The sequence below is a fragment of the Trichoderma evansii genome (genome assembly GCF_050947405.1).
Source record: "Trichoderma evansii strain SZMC 28006 chromosome Unknown GGI43scaffold_9, whole genome shotgun sequence".
Taxonomy (NCBI): domain Eukaryota; kingdom Fungi; phylum Ascomycota; class Sordariomycetes; order Hypocreales; family Hypocreaceae; genus Trichoderma; species Trichoderma evansii.
The window spans coordinates 124,734-142,688 of record NW_028145197.1 but is presented as its reverse complement, the minus strand read 5'-3'; the positions used below and the strand labels follow the sequence as shown (position 1 = coordinate 142,688).

Below are 17,955 nucleotides of genomic sequence, written 5' to 3'. Positions count from 1 at the left end.
ATCGCCAATCTGCAGACTTTCTCCAGTGTGTGACCCAACTTTATGCATATTCCCCGGATCGGCATCTTGGTAATACTACCTAGGTAATTTCGTGCTGGTGCAGCACGCGCTCTACAAGCTATTTTAGAGACATTACATACGTAGGTAGCATATAGCGCCATATATTAACGGATCTTTTTTTTATTATTATTATTTTCTCCATTCAAATATTCACTAAATACTAAACATGTGCTTTTCGACGGTGTTTCCGGCAATGCCTTTCTAAAACTTTACCGCCTTATCTTCACATACGCCGATCTTAGATACAGATTAAGCAAGTAAGTAAGTTATAGAGGCATATTCCATCAAAATCAGTAGTCGGATCTATACAATCTTTTTTTATATCTATTTCAGCCTATATTCTCCATTATAGCAGAGGGTTACATTACACAGTTGTCTTTCTCTTCAAGTGCTGCAGGGTTTCGTTTAGATTTACAGGGTAAGCATATGTTACCACGCTAGCGGCCTGATTCGGCCACAATATTTCTGTATGATAAGCAGTGCAACACCACCAAGAGACATCAGCAATAGCCTCTGTGGATTTCAAGTAAAGAATCCGTAGTATAATGGATACTATTTTGGTTGCTAGATTCTGCAAATTATGGTTAGCCACTGGGAATCCTTTAAAGATATTTTACTTTAAAACCTATGTACAGGTCGCGCTTGCATCCTTGTCTGTTATTAGCTTGGAGATCAATTTTCCATGGAAGGGCCGCACAGTAGGTAATAAATATACATAAAGCAGGTTGCCTTTATGGGTGAAAAGATTGTATCTGGGAGCTTCACCTAAGTCCATTGTTGCATTGTACTAATTGTATTCCTTTAAGCTCTCCCTGTGCCTTCAATTAAGCATGAACAGTCAGGGAAGTAACCTCCGATATGCTCTTCATAGTATCTTTAGGGGCATTGCGTAATAAAAAGGTATCCATATCTTTTTCAATTCCATTTATGCAGTACACTATCGACATCTCTTAGAAGCTGCTCTTTTCTTACCGAGGAGCACCAGCTTCCCGCAATAGCTCCGCGAGTTATCTTCTCCCAGTCTTCCACGGTCAATCCGAAAGCTTCCTGAACAGCACAGTAATTTTCCATTATGTAGCCTCCAAAATAGGCGGGATCATCGCTATTGATGCTAAATCTCACATTGGCATCTAACAATTCTCGGATTGGTAAATCATGTATCCTATTCACCCCCTTCAACACAACGTTCGACAAAGGGCATAGAGTCAACATAGTGGCTGATTCGGCAAGCTGAGCGATAAGATCTGCATCTTCAGCAGAGCGTCGACCATGGTCTATGCGACTCACATTAAGAAGTGATAACGCGTCCTTGACGTAATTTGAAGGACCTTCTTCGCCATAGTGAGCTGTGAAGTTGTTAACACCAGCAGCTTTTGCTGCATCGTAAACAGACTTATAAAGGGAAGGGTGTTTTCCTAATTCGGTACTGGACATTCCGAACCCGACAAGTGTACCGTCAAAAAAGTGACCAGAGGCGAGTAGCTCTACGAGTAGCTCATGTGCTGAAGGCACTGGCAAATGACGTAGCAGACAAGGTATGAATTCAATGCTGAGCTTGGGGAAATCAGCGGCAGCTCTTGCTTTTGCGGCGTTCATCCCGGCGATAACAGTGTGGTATGCAACATTGCGCGAGATATGAGCTTGTGGATCAAAGAATATCTCGCAATGGTATACATTTTGTGAATACGCAAGAGCGAGATAGTCATATGTTAGATCCTCGAAATCCGAGGCATTGATGAGTGCGGAAAATCCAATGAAATAGTAGTGTAAGAAGTCGTCGAGGGAAGAGAAATTTTGATAACGCGCTTGCAGAGTTGCCGGGCTATCAAAAGCCGGATCATCTGATGGTAGTGATATTCCGTTTTTGGAAGCAAGAGTGAAGAATAACTCTGGAGAGATAGTTCCCTCTATGTGAACATGGTGCTCACATTTGGGGAGAGCTTGGAGAAACTGATGAAGTTTGTCGTTGCACATGTTGACCCAAGCGTATTGTCGAGCGTTGAATTTGGAAAGTTCTACTGTACGTGGCGCCTTTTAAATTGTGGTGTTTGTGCTAGTGAAACGGATTGAGTGGAGATGGTGTCAGTCTCTCACCCGGCTTTTCATTTACTAGTACTACTGCGGAGTAGTGTACTAACAGTATGCGGGTCCAATGTCTCGCATTTGGCGGCGCGCATATCGGAGAGCTCCGAGCACCGGTCTTCGTCATTGGGTTTGCCAGACACATTGGCGTGTAGTTCCCAGTAAGAAATGCGAAGCATTCGGCCTTGAGGACTTGGTTGGTTATTCCAATAAATTGACGGTTTCAAGCTGCTGTCAGTACAGTTACTCATGTCACTATGATTAACCACCAGGCATTCATCATGATTACGGAGTTGAGTGTTTGAACTAAAATGCGCCTGACTTTTAGGAAGAAAACTTTTCTTGCATTGCGTTTTTACATTTATATTCTATAGATTGAGGAAAATTCTAATCCCTCTTATATCATTTTCTCTTTAGCATATTTTGCGATTATTTTGTCTTACCCAAGTGTGAGCCTCTCCGATACGTGTACGAGAAAGCTGCGAACTCCAACTACCTAGATTACAGTCGAGAGATGGAAGCTCCTGTTACCTCGAACAAGATTGCTTGATACATCTCTTGGCGAAATTGATAGTTCAAGAGATTGCTTATGAATGAGGATACCATTGAAAAGAACAAAATTCACCAATATATGTCGGCACCCGCGTCAATAAGGCCAACACTAAAGCGGCGAATATCGCCGTGGTGACGAGCTAGAGTTAAGGCTTCGCCAATCTAGCTACTAACTGATAGGATGTTGGCCATGCTGGAAATGATGCTACAGCTTGATGAATGCTACTCCTCCTCCCCCTCTCCGATAATTGGTATGTTTAATCGTAATCGGGTTTGCCTGTTTTGCTCTCGTGCGCAAGATGTGGATCCTACCTTGCATTCTTTACATTGGGGTCTCCATATGAAGTACACTCTTCACATTTGCCTTTTCCATCTTTGGCAAGGCCTCACAGCACGCAATACAAACACGGGGCCAATAGTGTACGGACTGAGTTTAGCATCGGCATAGCATGTAAAATATCTGGTATTGGAATATTGCCATGATCAACCTTCATCACAAACGGATACTTCATTTGAGAGAATTGCAGCTGCATATTAGAGAACCTGCTAAAGCACGGTAATGTATCTCAATAATGAGATGAAGAGAGTTCAATAACAAAATTACCGAACCTATAGCTGATTGTCGCTAAGTTGAGAAAGACCTGTTCCACTGGTATGCCAAGCGAGGTTGGATCCGTTTCTGGAACCAATAAAAGGGGCTTAGTAGTGAGCCCACTATACAGATTCACGCTGCTCGTCTCTATAAATGCATCGGCGTATTCTTTAATACAGAATTTTAATTTCACAGCGTGATAATATATATGCTGGAGGGAATTCCTCGCCTTACTGACGGGCTAGAAATACGAAGGCTTCGTGCTGGTGATGTTGTGGGCTTAGACTAGCCAATTTAGTATGTATTAGGGGCTATTTATAACCGAGTAGTAGCAGTCATCTGGCGAGAGATAGAGAGGGAAGACGCATTAGCTTGCTAGCTAGTATTGGAAAAAAATTAAGCATAATCTCAGCGCTCACTGGCTTAATATAAAATTACTATAACCCCGAGACCGCTATGACCTCGCGTTATGTATTTTACAATACCTATTCAACCCAGCAAAAGGGTTAGCATATTTTGCGCCCCACTACTCCGTACATCAATAACAGATCTACATCGTTTCCCCCCTTAGGTCTGTTATTGGTGAGATATTCATGTTCGCATAAATGTTTGTGACAACGTTGTTTGTCAATCAAAAAGGGTTGCTAGTTTATTTGTCTATTTGTCGGCAGTTACAAAACCCCTGAGTTCAACTGATTGGTGGTTAGTCGGTTGAAAACCGGTATACCTGGTTCTCCGCTGCGCTACAGCTACCCCCTACTATTAACACCGGTGGTGACAATGGTACCACGCATGCAGTATTTGTGTTTTGTGTCAGTTCATTGATTAGTTATTCCAGCGGATGTTCTTCTCATTCGGGGCTGCTACAAAATGGTGGAGGATGCTAACTGACCCGCTGTCCTTGTAAAGTAACGCTGGCGATGATGAGAGATAAGCGAAGTAAACTTGTTTGCAACCATGGCGCTAGATCCACCTGCCTGACAGAAAAGAGGGATAATAGGCCGAAAACATTGATCTTTGGAGAGAAATGCGCAGATTGTTGCTCCGATAGAGTTTACTGGTTCACGGGCCCTTGAACACCTTTTTTAACTACATATATGTACTGGGCCGCAAAGTCGTACAAACTACATGCGAATTGACCATACTAGTCTATAAGCATTTGCTAGAAACATCTGGGTAAATCTCAACAGCGCTGCTGCATATTTGCAAATATTATTGCACGTTTACCTTGCAGCTTGAAACGACAATGCTATTTGACAAAATTAGGGCTGTTAATTTCTGAATGGTAATAGATGATACGTTGGCATAAACTTCCTGCGAGGGGTTGAAATAGATAGTAGAACTTATGTTGGATCCGCGGGGCATATCGATCGTTATTCTTTTGTCTAGCTTCTACATGGGTATCCTAGTGTGTGTGCGTCCAACCACCCTGGGTACTCTGTTGTCTAAGAGCACTGATCAGCCATAGCATTGAATTATCAAGTGGATAGTTACGTTAGATCTTTTAATAGCATTATTTTGAGCTAAAGAATTGGGCAGGCAAACAACTCTAAGACATCCTATAGGTATAAGAACGCGATAGATGGCACTGGAAATGAGCTGTCTCTTTTCCTTATCCCTTCGGCATCACACATTGCACTTACAATGGCTAAACTGACGGCTCTTCGGCTCGTTAGCCTTTTTTATCTTGCAGCCGTGCAGGTATCTGCCGTAGTCCTCGTGGAAAGCATTAACAAAGTGCCTCACGGATGGAAGTCAAGCTCAGTCCCTCACCCTTCATCATCGATTGTCTTGCAGATCGCCCTCGCGCAACAGAATATTGATGAATTAGAATGGAGGCTCGCAGCTGTGTCCACCCCCAACTCACCCAGCTACGGGAAATACTTGGATATCCAGGAGATTAACGAAATCTTTGCCCCAAGCAATGCCACCTACGCGGCCGTGGAGTCCTGGCTCAAGTCTCACGGGGTGACGAGCTACACCAAGCAAAGCGGTAGTATTTGGTTTCAAACTACTGTCTCAACTGCAAATGCAATGCTTAGCACAGATTTCAAGAGCTACAGTGATCCTACTGGCATTGAAAAGCTGCGTACTCTTCAATACTCGATTCCGGGAGAACTGGTCGGCCACATGGATCTCATCTCGCCCACAACATATTTTGGTACAACCAAAGCCATGAGAGCTTTGAAGTCTCAGAATGTGGCTTCCGTTGCTAGAGCAAAGCATCTGACCAATCCACAAAAGCCCTCTGGCTGCAATGAAACAATCATTCACAAGAATGTAACGTACCAAATCTTCCACCCAGACTGCCTCAGAGCGAAATACGGTGTTGATGGGTATACTCCATCGGCAAAATCTGGCAGTAGAATTGGTTTTGGTTCATTCCTAAATGAAACTGCAAGTTTTTCAGATCTTGCGCTGTTTGAGAAACACTACGGCTTTCCCAGCCAAAATATTTCCGTCTTTTTGATCAACGGCGCAACCGATGTTCAGCCACCTTCCAACAAAAACGACAGCGAGGCCAACTTGGACGTTCAGGCCATTGTGAGCTTCACGCATCCTCTTCCTATTACAGAGTTTGTTGTTGCCGGAATCCCGCCGTATATTCCTGATCCTGCTTTGCCAGTTGGAGACCCCGTCCAAAACGAGCCATGGCTTGAATACTATGAGTATCTGATGTCCAAGACCAACGCGGAACTTCCACAAGTGATTACCAGCTCATACGGCGACGAAGAGCAGACAGTACCACAATCATATGCCGTTCGAGTATGCAACCAAATTGGGTTAATGGGTCTTCGTGGTATATCTATTCTCGCATCATCAGGCGACACAGGTGTTGGAATGTCTTGCGTCGCCTCCAACAGCACCACTCCCCAGTTTAACCCTATGTTCCCGGTATGTTTCATGCTCTGAGCCGTGCTCTCTCTTTAGTTTGACTAACTGGCCCCCCTTTTCCCTCCATTTCCCAAAAAAATAGGCTTCGTGTCCGTATATCACCACTGTCGGTGGAACTCAACACCTTGATGATGAGATCGCTTGGGAGCTTTCATCTGGGGGCTTTAGTAACTATTTCCCAAGACCATGGTATCAAGAAGAAGCAGTTAGAACATACCTTGAGCGATATGTCAGCACTGAAACAAAGTCATATTATGGACGGTTCGCCAATTTCTTGGGACGCGGCTTTCCCGACGTTGCAGCACTTAGTGTCAACCCCGAGTGAGTTTCGGCATGTGACGAGTTGTTATAGAAGCTAATTATGATGAAGTTATCCAGTGATTATCGGCGGAGAACTTGGTCCTAATGGAGGCACTTCTGCATCCGCGCCTGTCGTGGCTAGCATTGTTGCACTCTTGAACGATGCACGCCTTCCCCAAGGTAAACCCGCGCTCGGGTTTTTGAATCCCTTAATTTATCAATATGCCTATAAGGGTGGCTTTACGGATATCACCTCCGGTCAGTCTTACGGGTGTGGCGGAAATACCACTCAAACGGGCCCCCCTCCTCCTGGAGTACGTATACATCTCGATGCCAACGGTTTTGATCGCTAGATTCAGCTAAACTAACTTTTGGACAGGCTGGATTTATTCCGGGGGCACACTGGAATGCGACCAAGGGATGGGATCCTACAACAGGACTTGGAGTACCGAACTTCAAGAAGTTACTCCCTCTGATCCGGTCCATCTAACTCTGCGATGGAACGCCTTGTCACATCATAAACCATATTTTAGTTTTACACTGTTTATTCCAATACATTACGTATAATTGGATAAAGGAAATCTGACATCTGCGTTGCCATTGTACAATGAAGCTTTAAATATCCTCTACACGCATGTACGCATGTATGTATATATTGGCCTGCTATCACAAGGGTATTGATTTTGTTTCGTCATAGTATTTTTGCTCAGAATGCCTCCGAAACCCATTTTGATCCATGCAATTGAACTATGACCGAATACCAATTCTCTTAAAGTTCCTAATCTAGCTGACGACTAATTTTGCCATTTTAAGATGGAAGGGAACGAGGCGTTGTGGAATGTATAACTAGTAAAAATAGTATCTGGATTATCTTACGTTATAAATTAGGTACTCGTAATTCCATTGAAACTAGTAGTAAGATTTACAATCTCATCTCCGCCGAGATTTGGATAACATCTATCTAAAGAGTATGCATTTGTTTGACAGCTCTCTAAGCCAGAATATAACAATAAAAAGTTCAATTCGTGTTTATATTTCTTCAAATAGGCCCCGTTTCAAAGCGAAACCAATAGAACTCGTTTATATATGACGCGCACATATCCTCATTGTGGCTTAGTAGTATACGTTAGTAAGTCCAACCATACATTAAATGACCGCCTATATTAAGTGGCCTATGAAAATTTGTTGCGAGGTGGCAGCTTAGCATGTGTGGCCGCTTAGTATAGACCCTAACTTATAGTTTTCAGCTAATATATGCAATTTTTCTTGCTGTAACCATGCCAATGTAGACAATATTTCCTAGCCACTCCAAAGACAGAAATAACACAAGCGCTAGAATAGTAAATTAACACAAAGGCTTAGTCCTCTTGGGATTTATAATTTACGCGAAACAACTAAAAAGAAAGCAGCCAAAAAACATCTCTAACTCCTAAAAGACCTACCAAAAATCACTCCCATAACCTACTCAAACAAGTTACAAAATGTAGCAGGCAATACTTTTCAGAAAACTCAAGCTACTGCAGCCTGCAGCTATCTACAAATACAGAACCTTACAACATTACCCGTTAATATAACTTTCAGTAAACCAACTTTGAGGCTAGAATCAACTTTGAGGCTAGCCTCAAAGTTGGGCCCAAAACCACTGAAACACCTCATTAACGGCATACACAGCCAAGTGGTGTATTTTCCACTAATTTAAACTTAGAAAAAACATGACGTCCGCATCAACCGATCCACGACCAAGAAGCTAAGAAAATTGCCCGCATAGAAAATGAGTAAAAATAACAGGATCGATGTTGAATAATGAATTTTAATAACGTGGTATATTTTTATTTAAATTTTCAGCGCGCGCTGTAGTGTTATACTTGACTTTTACCGCTGTCGCAAAAAAATCATAACAATCATGAAAATACAGCTAACATTAACACATCTTTACATATCTCTACAGCTACCAAAACCCCTGTAACAAGACAAAAGATATATAGCAACGTTATTCTCTATTATTTCACGATTATTATAGTGCTTTTTCTTTTTCTTTTAAAATTATTCTTGCTGTTTTATTTATTGCGTAAAATAGGTGTAATCGCTAGTAAAACTAGTATTCTGACTTTTGGGGTATTTAGTGGTTTTGGGTCCAACTTTGAGGCAAAGACCCAAGCTAGCTAAAACTCAAACTCACTGCCACCACAACGCCAAAACCCACTTATCTATACTAGGTACTGGGTAGTCTATAAAAGTATTTGCTTACAGAGCGGGATTTGAATTCCTTAGCGCTAAAATACTGTTTATAGTGAGATTATAGAAGGCTACTATAAAATATTATCCTCTTCCTAAATAGGTACCTATATTCAAACAACTGAATAATAATCCCAGGCCCCACACCCAGTTACAAAAACATATATACACCAACCAAACAGCAAATATACTACAAAAATCAAAAGTCAAATTCCCAACCCCCAATACCTACTCTACAATAATCTGCATTAAAAATTAAGGAAATTACTCCAAAAGCTAAATTAAGTCGACTGACCCTTATACTACAAACGCCAGCAGCTTGGAGCACCTCCTAAACCGCCAAAACTGGAGTTACCAAAGCCCATCCTCCACGAACTTCTAGCCAAAAAGACAGAAAATAGATAGGAAACACTAAATTTAAACTGACAGCTCCTACTATTTATTTATTTTTATTTTTATTTTTAGTTAATTATAGGTTTTAATGTAACTGGCGTATTTAGTGGACGTGAATAATAAATCCTACAAAAGTAAATTAGCACAAGCTATATGATTCGTACAACATCTTCCTAAATGTTCACACCACGTGGCATAACGTCAGCGCTAAATATCTTGTCGAGAGTCTGACAATGATCATGAAAACATATAATGAATCTCCCTCCCGATAATGTATCAAGGTAGAAGAGGACGTTTATTTTTACTATTATATGTATTTGAGCTTACAAAATGGAGTCACAAATCTATCGAATCCATCCCGAATCCCCTTTCAGCGCTGAATATCCTTTATCAGAATGTGATCGTCAGGTGCCTGTGCGGTTCATTCGGAAAGCATTCATCTATGCCATGGATCATAATATCTCGTCCAAGTCTAAAGATGGCGAAAGTCTTATACGAAGACTTCAAGAAAGCTTACAGTTGCTGCTTCGAGAACTTAATCCGGATACTTTTACTTATCCACAACTACTGGGCTGTGTTATTTCACCTACTGATGGGAGACCTTATGTCAAGGTAGAAGAATCTTCTACTATCCAATTGAGAGTCATGGATAGACCAGATATTGAGTTTGAAAATCTTCACCGCAATGGAAGGTTCCCTTTGGACACTATTACCACTGGCGTATTCGGAATAGGACTTGAGAAAGAAGACCTCATGAAATGGCCAAACGGACCACCAAATCTGGCCATTCAACTGACTTTTATTCGTGGCGGTTTCATCCTTTTGCTCGCAATTGATCATCGAATTTGCGATGCCTATGCGACCAGTGGGTTTGTTAAACGTTGGTTTCGTCAAGTTAGACTTGGATCGGTTGCAGATTTTGAACATGAAGAGGGATTGATACCTACATTTGCTATTCATGATAAGACTGTGCTCAGCCGAACAGAATTGGAAGGAAGTGAGCATGCCACCCAAAAGCTGAGAGCACTATACAAAAAGGCCATGCCATCAAATACGTTACCAAACAAATGGATTCAAACATCATCGAAGGCAGTGACGAAAATTTTCTGGATTCCGGCCCATAAAATTAAAGAGTTAAGGTCTACTGTAGGGGAGAGCTCTTCTCTGACGCCAACTGTTTATGAGTCGCTTCTCATTGTTCTGTGGCGCAGCATTATTCGCATTCGACTGACGCCGGAGACTGAATCAGCATCTGCGATAAGCAAAGCAGCGATTGTCATGTGTATGCGCGAACGTTTAGAGCCCCCGCTCCCAAGGGACTATTTTGGAAATGCCGTCGCAGGAATATTTGCGATGCAGCCGCTTTCAAATTTCAAGGAAAAAGATTATATTTCAAGAGCAGTTCAAGAAGTACAGGAAGCAAAGAAACGCGATGGGACGGGCTTCAATTTGCAGGCTTCTAGTTTATTTGTGGGAGAACAGCTGCGAAAATTTGGTATCGCTCCACCTATGGACCTTCTCGGGCATGATATGTTGTTTAATTCTTGGGAGCATATTTACTCGAGCACTGAAGATTTGGACTTGGGTATTGGTCAATTCTGCACCATGAGGTGGTTGATGGACAATCCAATCAGCCCTTCCTACATATGTACCCTTCCAACCTATGGCAAGAGATCAATTGATATAATGGATAGCACCTCTTGTCAGTATCCCGGTGGTATAGAATTACAGATTAGTCTTTTGGAGCATGAGATGGCTCTACTGGAACAAGATGAAGAGTGGTTGAAATACGCCACTGTTGTATGAGAATTTTTATTCATGATGTTGGTATTAGTATTAGGGATGAGTTAAACATTAGACTCTTGTATATATCTGATAAATAGAGTAATTCCTTGTGTCACAATGACAGATTACATTTGAGATAACATCATGACGTCTGAATCACCGCGCAGAGTAGTATCATATGCTGATACTACTTCGTTTTCGTCTCAAAGTACCATTCTCTAGACCACATTGCGGTAGCATTCACGCGATAGCTGATCCACCCATCTACGTATGCAGCTAAAAGACGTCTATGCCCTGCATTGTGAATAAGTCTCCTTTAATAATATGAGTTACAGTTAACTACGACTGCATTATCTTTGGGGCAAAGGCTCCATCTCCATTGGCAATTCGCTGAAAATGGCCGAGCTTTTGACTCAAAGGTATCGGTATGAATGACGTCGGTGTTTGGCCAGCAAGGTAGGCAACGGGCTCGGCTCAATTTTGTTTGCTACGCGCATCTTATAAAACCGACTGCCGTCTCCACCAGCAGCCATGCAAAAATCCGGTATGAACGGTGTCAGAAGCAATCACTTGATGACGAGGGAAGTTTAAGTATGATAAGTGCGTTTGTACTAGCAATGTAACTGCGGGGAGCGCGATACTACTGCAGCAAAGATAACGCCCGCCCGAGATAGCAGGCTTCCACACTCCCTAAAAAAGAGCCATCATGATATTCGCGCATGGCCTGTTTTCTGTTCGTACAGTTTTGTATAATATACTCCTTCTAAATCAGAATAGTATTGCGGGGGATAGCTCATGGTAGCTGGAAGCGGTACCCCCAGCCATCTCGATGAAAATAGTCCAGGAAAATACAGTGGCCTGCCTGTCTGGGAATCAATAAAAACTGCTTTAGCTTAAGCAGCTAATTGATCATGCCCACGATCCTCTTATCTTTGTATCTTATTTACTAATCCAGCATTAGTCTCAATAGCGAAAGGCTTATCTATATTCATACTATTGCATGCAAGGCTACTGTGCCGCTCATGGAACTTTTTTCTTTCATACTTTTCTGGTATATGGAGGTGAACTAAAGAGTAACAAGTACCGGATGCGAAATCCTACTACTATCGCCGCGGAACTCGCATTTTCAAGGCTACTCAGTCAGAGCGGGGTCAGGGTAGCTACCGTATTGTATTGAGACAAAGATTGCGATCTTGGGGCCACTGCCAGCTATCTTCTTCTACTGCCCCGCAGCAAATAATTCGGCAAGGACCAGTTGCGAGTGTTCGACTTGGAAATTTAGACGACTGCTGAGGATCTATCAGTATACATCGTCTATGTATATCAAAAACTATTTACTACCAAGAATAAGATAGAGCCCGCATGAGAAAAAGATATCTGTTGGAAAACGATAAAAAAAAGACTATAATTTCCGGGCATTGCTGGCCGGCATAACTTCTATGCACTTGAACTAGAAAGTGCCAGTGAAGATTCGTCCGATGCGGGCTCAGAGTGCACTTATTCGACCGGCCGCTGAGAACAATAGTAACACTGGAGGTGGATGTCGAGGCTTGAGCTTCCGATTATCCGGATACCTTCCCGATCGGACATCTGCCTCCGTCAGCATCCTTGTCCGGCAAGATGATGCAACAGACAGGTCGATACATGAATAGCTCGAATAGTTTGGTGGTTTTCTACTTAAAGGAAAAGCTAGTAACTTAGTTGTTATGCTTGTTTTTCGTGTCTCCATCCTGGCCGCATCAAGAATGCCAAATCAGGAAGGAGTTCATAATACAATTTATAAACTAGAGTAGCAATAGCTGCCGAATAATCTTTAAAAATATGTCAAAAACGATACCATTCTCCATTTTTCTCTGGAATTCATGGTCATGAGCTCGCCAAGTTCGCCAAAATGGGATGTCTTCCAAAGAGCAGGGTTAATCATGCCCAGAACTTTTGGAAAAGATACCACAGAGGGAAGCACATTACTCGGGAATCAGGAAGGTGATCCAGCGGCTATAGTTGACCCCTCTTGGCATCTAGACTACACGTTTTGGACAAGGAGAGAATGTTTAGTTGATCGATATCTATATAAACCAAGCATTCCTCATGCAAAGCCAAGAACCATCTGCTATCAGTTCAGAGTATCCAACAAGAAGAAAGTGTTTGGCAAAACTCGTAAAGGCAATATGAAGATTAGCCTAGTTGTCCTCAATAGCCTTTTGGCTGGAGTTATTGCAGCACCAACTGGCTCTCAAGCAATTCATGAAAAACGAGATACCAACAATGCTCGATGGATTAAGCGAGAGGCGCTCAACCCGAGCACCAAAGTCCCCGTCCGCATTGCCTTGAAGCAAAACAACCTGGACAAGGGAATGGATTATCTACTTGACGTGTAAGTATCTCACCAAACTATATCCTGCTATGACAAGATATCTCATGGTAATACTAGGTCGCATCCAGATTCCGCGAATTACGGTAACCATTACTCAAGTGATCAAGTAGTTGAGCTTTTTGCTCCCAGTGAAGACTCCATCAGCGCTGTCAAGGCCTGGCTGATCAAATCTGGCGTCCCAGCCAGCTCAATTACCTCCTCTAAGAGCAAAGGATGGCTCGATTTTGTCACGACATCTGGTCAACTTGAGTCACTACTTAAAACTTCATACAGCACTTACGACCACGTCGAAGCTAGAGATGTTCATATTGGTACAGACGAATACTCACTACCAAATGAAATCTCTCAGCACATTGATTTCATCACTCCTGGTGTGGTTTTTGCCCCTGTGAAGAGGTCTTCCCAAGTGGAAAAGCGTGCAAACAAATCAATTCGCCAGCCTCGTAAGAAGTTGCCTGATCATGTTGCTCAGCTTCTAGCTGCAAATCCTCGTGAGTTTGAAATCCTTTTCCTTTCAAGTGCAAATGGCATCTATAGCACACATACTAAAGAATTTGTGAATTTAGTTGCTACATCCTCGTGTGGCACTGCAATTACACCTCAGTGCATCAAATCGATGTACAATATCACGGCTGGAACTTCGGCCATTTCTACCAACGCGTTGGGTATCTTTGAAACTGAAGATACATATGCCCAGCAAGATCTTACCTCTTTCTGGAAGGCTTTTGCCACCAACATTCCTTCTTCCACCGGACCTAAGGTTGACGCAATCGACGGTGCAACTGCTCCTACGAGTGTTGGAAACGCTGGTGGAGAGTCTGACTTGGATTTTGAGATTGCTATCCCTATCATTTATCCCCAGACCACAGTTCTCTACCAAGCTGCTGTGAAGAACGATGACATCTTTAACACGTTTCTCGATGCCATCGATGGAACTTATTGCACCTTCTCCGATGACGGGGAGACTGGAGATGACCCGACCGTGGATGGCACAACGCGAAACGAGATGTGTGGAACTTTTAAACCCACAAATGTTATTTCCTTCTCTTACGGTACCGCAGAGGCCGATTATCCCACTTACTACCTCGAGGTCAGCAATTTATCATTTCTGTCAAATTAATTACTCATGGAAGATCCTGTTAGCTAACTACATTTACAGCGTCAATGTGATGAGTTCATGAAGCTCGGTCTTCAGGGCACAAGCATTGTCTTTGCCAGTGGCGATGACGGCGTTGCACGCCGATCTGGTGCTTGTCTCGGAAGCAAACACAACATTTTCACCCCCGGTGAACCTGCCAGCTGCCCTTACATTACCTCAGTCGGCGCCACCACCCTTCCATCTGGAAAAGTGCCCGGTGATGCAGAGACCGCTGTTACATCATTCTCCTCCGGTGGTGGCTTCAGCAACATCTGGACAACACCAAGCTACCAAGCCAGCGCAGTAGCCTCGTAAGTTGCAAGCTCCTTTGCATTCCATCCGAGACCTTAAACTAACTTCAGTTCAGATACTTTGCCAACCACAACCCTACTTATGCTTCCTACAACACATCAGGTGGCACGATCCCTACCACTGGAGGCATCTACAATAAAGCCGGCCGTGGCTACCCTGATGTCTCTGCTGTCGGTGACAACGGCGTCGTTGTTGTTGAGGGTGAGCAAACGACTGAAGGCGGTACTTCAATGTCCGCTCCTCTTTTTGCTGCCATTTTGACCCGCATTAATGAAGAGCGCATCAATGCTGGCAAGAGTCCTGTCGGTTTCGTCAACCCTGCTCTCTACAGCAACCCATCTATGTTTAACGACATCACAGTTGGCAACCAAGCTAAGGGTGGGCCAAACGGCGATAGTGCTGCTAGCGCTTGTGGCAACACTGGATTCTCCGCTGTTACCGGCTGGGATCCTGTAACCGGTCTTGGAACACCAAATTACCCTGCGATGTTGACATACTTCCTCAGTCTCTCGTAAGCGGAGATGTAAATCCAAGAAGAAAAAAAGCTAAAACAAAACAAGGGGAGGAATTTTTCTGTCACTTGAAAGTCTTTTTAGGGAGGGAAGACTGTATTTCGCATTATTACTATATTCATAGCCAATGACAAATGCCGATGCTATTATAACAAATCTTCAAATGCTCTTCTTACTGTACATTGTTGCCCACTAGCACGTAAAACTGTTCAATGTTAAGGGATTTGTTGACATTGGGCGACTAACAATGGATCCGCTTTATATACAGACTAGATATTATGCCAATCTACTTAAATCGTGAAGAACTATAGGGGATAGAATGCATTTAATACTTTTAGGATATAGGACCATTTAGTATGTTATGGCCTTAACCGCAAAAATGAGTGTAGTATATAACTAGCTTCGCAGTCATTGGCGCCTCTATCCTATATTCTACAAGACCTACTTAAACTATATATGAAAGCGATATAATTTCTGAGTGCCTTGTATTATATAGGTATGCTGCATTTGAGATAAATAGGGAAATGAGTGAGGGTTTTGTGCAAAGTTTTTCTCGCAAACTGTTAAACACAACTTATAATGAAGACACTACATATGAGATAATTGACTTTAGATAATATTCGTCATATATTCAGGTAAAAAAAACTATCTGCATAGAGTTCTTGAAAAAAATGTCTGGAAGTATATACAAAATTCGTACATATATACAAGATTCTTATGTATGTACAAGCTGCTCTGATATATTTGCATATAGAAAAGAATCAACTGTAGGGATGACACAGGGAAAGCAGCTTAGTGTAAAACTGTGGCTGGTTTATAATCTAAAGACGACGGCGGCTACCTCTCTCAGATCGCTTGTTGACTGAGCGACGCTGGTTTACGGGACCAGTAGGCTGACCCGGTGCGTTGGTGTCGAAGTTGTAAAGGGTCTCATCAACGATTTCCCAAGTAAGATCGAAGTGACCAGCAAAGCATGCGTTGCTGTTCAGCTCTTGAGCAACGGTGTAACTGAAATCCAGTCCTGGGGCGCCGTCGGGGTTCCAAACAGTGTTGGTGCTGGGGCCGCCAGCGCATCGGGCACAACCATCACCAATAAATAGTGGGAGGTCAGATTGGACGCCGTTACTGGTAACAATAACTTTCTTTCCACAGTACTTGGCCAAATCGCCGGCCAGCAGGGTGTGGTTCATGGCAACAACGTAGTCGGTGTTCATCTCATCTAGCGAGAGACCAGTGGAAAAGTTACATTCCACAAATCCCTCGTTTTGGAGAGAAAAGTTGTCTTGGCAGCCATTTACATCCGAAATGTCGTAGTAAAGGGTTCCAAAGCCGGATCCGCTGTTCAAAACAGTTTGAGCGGCGGCAGATGCGGCAAAGAGGCCGATGGAGGAAAGCATTTGAGTCTTCATTGTTGCGGTGGATAGAGACAGATAGTTTTTGGTTGAAAAGGACCGTGCTAAAGCTAGGAAAGCTTTTGTGTTTTACGAAGAGAATGTAAAGTAGCTGAAAAGACAAAATATTTTGAAGGAGTGTTTGCGTCAAGTAAAGACTGCTGCTCGATAAAGCTGAAGCTTCCCATACGCAGGAAATTGCCCCTTATATACATGATAAAGACCTCATAGACTCCTTGAAGAAAATTCTGATGCCACAGATGGACGGATGGTTGCATGAACGCCGATTAGCCGTGTGCTATAAAACAGCGGCCCGAAACATCGTGAGTCCCTTCGAATCTGGTCTTTACCGATTAAGACTAGTGCTGTCTGATATAAGCACTCTATGGAAGCTGTCCTGCCATATTAGGCAGTGAGCAAGCATTAAACTCGCGCTAAGTAACGCTAAGGAGGCATTCGTTAAATTACTGGCCTCCTCGTTCATGGGAGTGAGTGACGCGTTTCATGACTTTTGCTTTAATGGAAGGTCAAGCACGTTGAATACAGTGGGTTCCTGAATCATTCCGGCACGCCGTTGCCGATCAAATGCCTTAAGCGGTAAATCTAATGATCACTATATTTGCCCATATCCAGGAACAAACTGTCATACACGCCTGAGTATATATTTCGCTTGCATCTGGCATCGTCTGATGGAAATCGAGCTGCTAGATCCAGCTATGACTTATAACAGAAGTTGCTATATTTGGGAATTCTTGTGAGATCTGCAGTAGTTATCCTTGTTATGAGTCGATGGTACATTGCTATATATTCTTACTCTTGACTTCGATTACGTGGTTCAATATCGGATTTACACTGTGAATTTAATTTTTCAAGTGCATTCATAATCTATATCCACCTGCACTATAACATATCATATTCGGTACCTGAGTGTGCATGCAGGCACTTACTTGCACTATATATCCCGCACTGGTACGAAGTAGATGTATAAGCTCTATTTGTCTTATTTACATCAGTAGATATAAACGGTTCGGATCGTTCGCCCATTCTACCAAATGTAATCTTTTCCTCAACAGAGATGAGAAAATGCAGCTATGTACGAACAGCTTCAGAAAAGATGGTAACGTATGATGCCTATTTACAGGCATCTCTACACTTTATGCAAGAGATTTGAGACCATCTGTGGAGGTGTGGATGACTGTGTATATTACTGTTTCCTGCACCCATCTCGAGAGCTGTAGAATTTCTCTCCCTTTAATATTTTTCTTTTTAAAAAAAGGTATACTAACTTAGATAGACTCATCACCCCTTCTAAGAGAGGAAGGTCAAGTTTTCTA

At 42.8% G+C, this 17,955-nt stretch overlaps 5 protein-coding genes across 5 annotated transcripts; 3 read left to right on the top strand and 2 right to left on the bottom strand.

Moving 5' to 3' along the window:
* Window positions 1-836: 836 nt before the first annotated feature.
* On the bottom strand, window positions 837-2,115 carry GGI43DRAFT_403971 (uncharacterized protein). The gene has a single exon (XM_083205864.1). The coding sequence runs from the start codon at window positions 2,032-2,034 to the stop codon at window positions 976-978; it is 1,059 nt and encodes a 352-aa protein (XP_083060758.1). The 5' UTR covers window positions 2,035-2,115; the 3' UTR covers window positions 837-975.
* A 2,815-nt stretch (window positions 2,116-4,930) lies between these two features.
* On the top strand, window positions 4,931-6,971 carry GGI43DRAFT_422600 (S53 family peptidase; the record flags this gene model as incomplete). The annotated part of the gene is made up of 4 exons (XM_083208134.1): window positions 4,931-6,181; window positions 6,264-6,502; window positions 6,552-6,795; window positions 6,861-6,971. The coding sequence occupies 4 exons, from the start codon at window positions 4,931-4,933 to the stop codon at window positions 6,969-6,971; spliced, it is 1,845 nt and encodes a 614-aa protein (XP_083060757.1).
* A 2,389-nt stretch (window positions 6,972-9,360) lies between these two features.
* Window positions 9,361-10,974, top strand: GGI43DRAFT_433820 (transferase domain-containing protein). The gene has a single exon (XM_083209800.1). The coding sequence runs from the start codon at window positions 9,440-9,442 to the stop codon at window positions 10,913-10,915; it is 1,476 nt and encodes a 491-aa protein (XP_083060756.1). The 5' UTR covers window positions 9,361-9,439; the 3' UTR covers window positions 10,916-10,974.
* Window positions 10,975-13,062: 2,088 nt separating this feature from the next.
* GGI43DRAFT_422598 (S53 family peptidase) lies at window positions 13,063-15,233 on the top strand (the record flags this gene model as incomplete). Its single annotated transcript, XM_083208133.1, has 5 exons — window positions 13,063-13,268; window positions 13,326-13,759; window positions 13,835-14,358; window positions 14,428-14,717; window positions 14,774-15,233. The coding sequence occupies 5 exons, from the start codon at window positions 13,063-13,065 to the stop codon at window positions 15,231-15,233; spliced, it is 1,914 nt and encodes a 637-aa protein (XP_083060755.1).
* Window positions 15,234-16,051: 818 nt separating this feature from the next.
* On the bottom strand, window positions 16,052-16,639 carry GGI43DRAFT_383410 (uncharacterized protein; the record flags this gene model as incomplete). Its single annotated transcript, XM_083203384.1, has 1 exon — window positions 16,052-16,639. The coding sequence occupies one exon, from the start codon at window positions 16,637-16,639 to the stop codon at window positions 16,052-16,054; it is 588 nt and encodes a 195-aa protein (XP_083060754.1).
* Window positions 16,640-17,955: the final 1,316 nt, after the last annotated feature.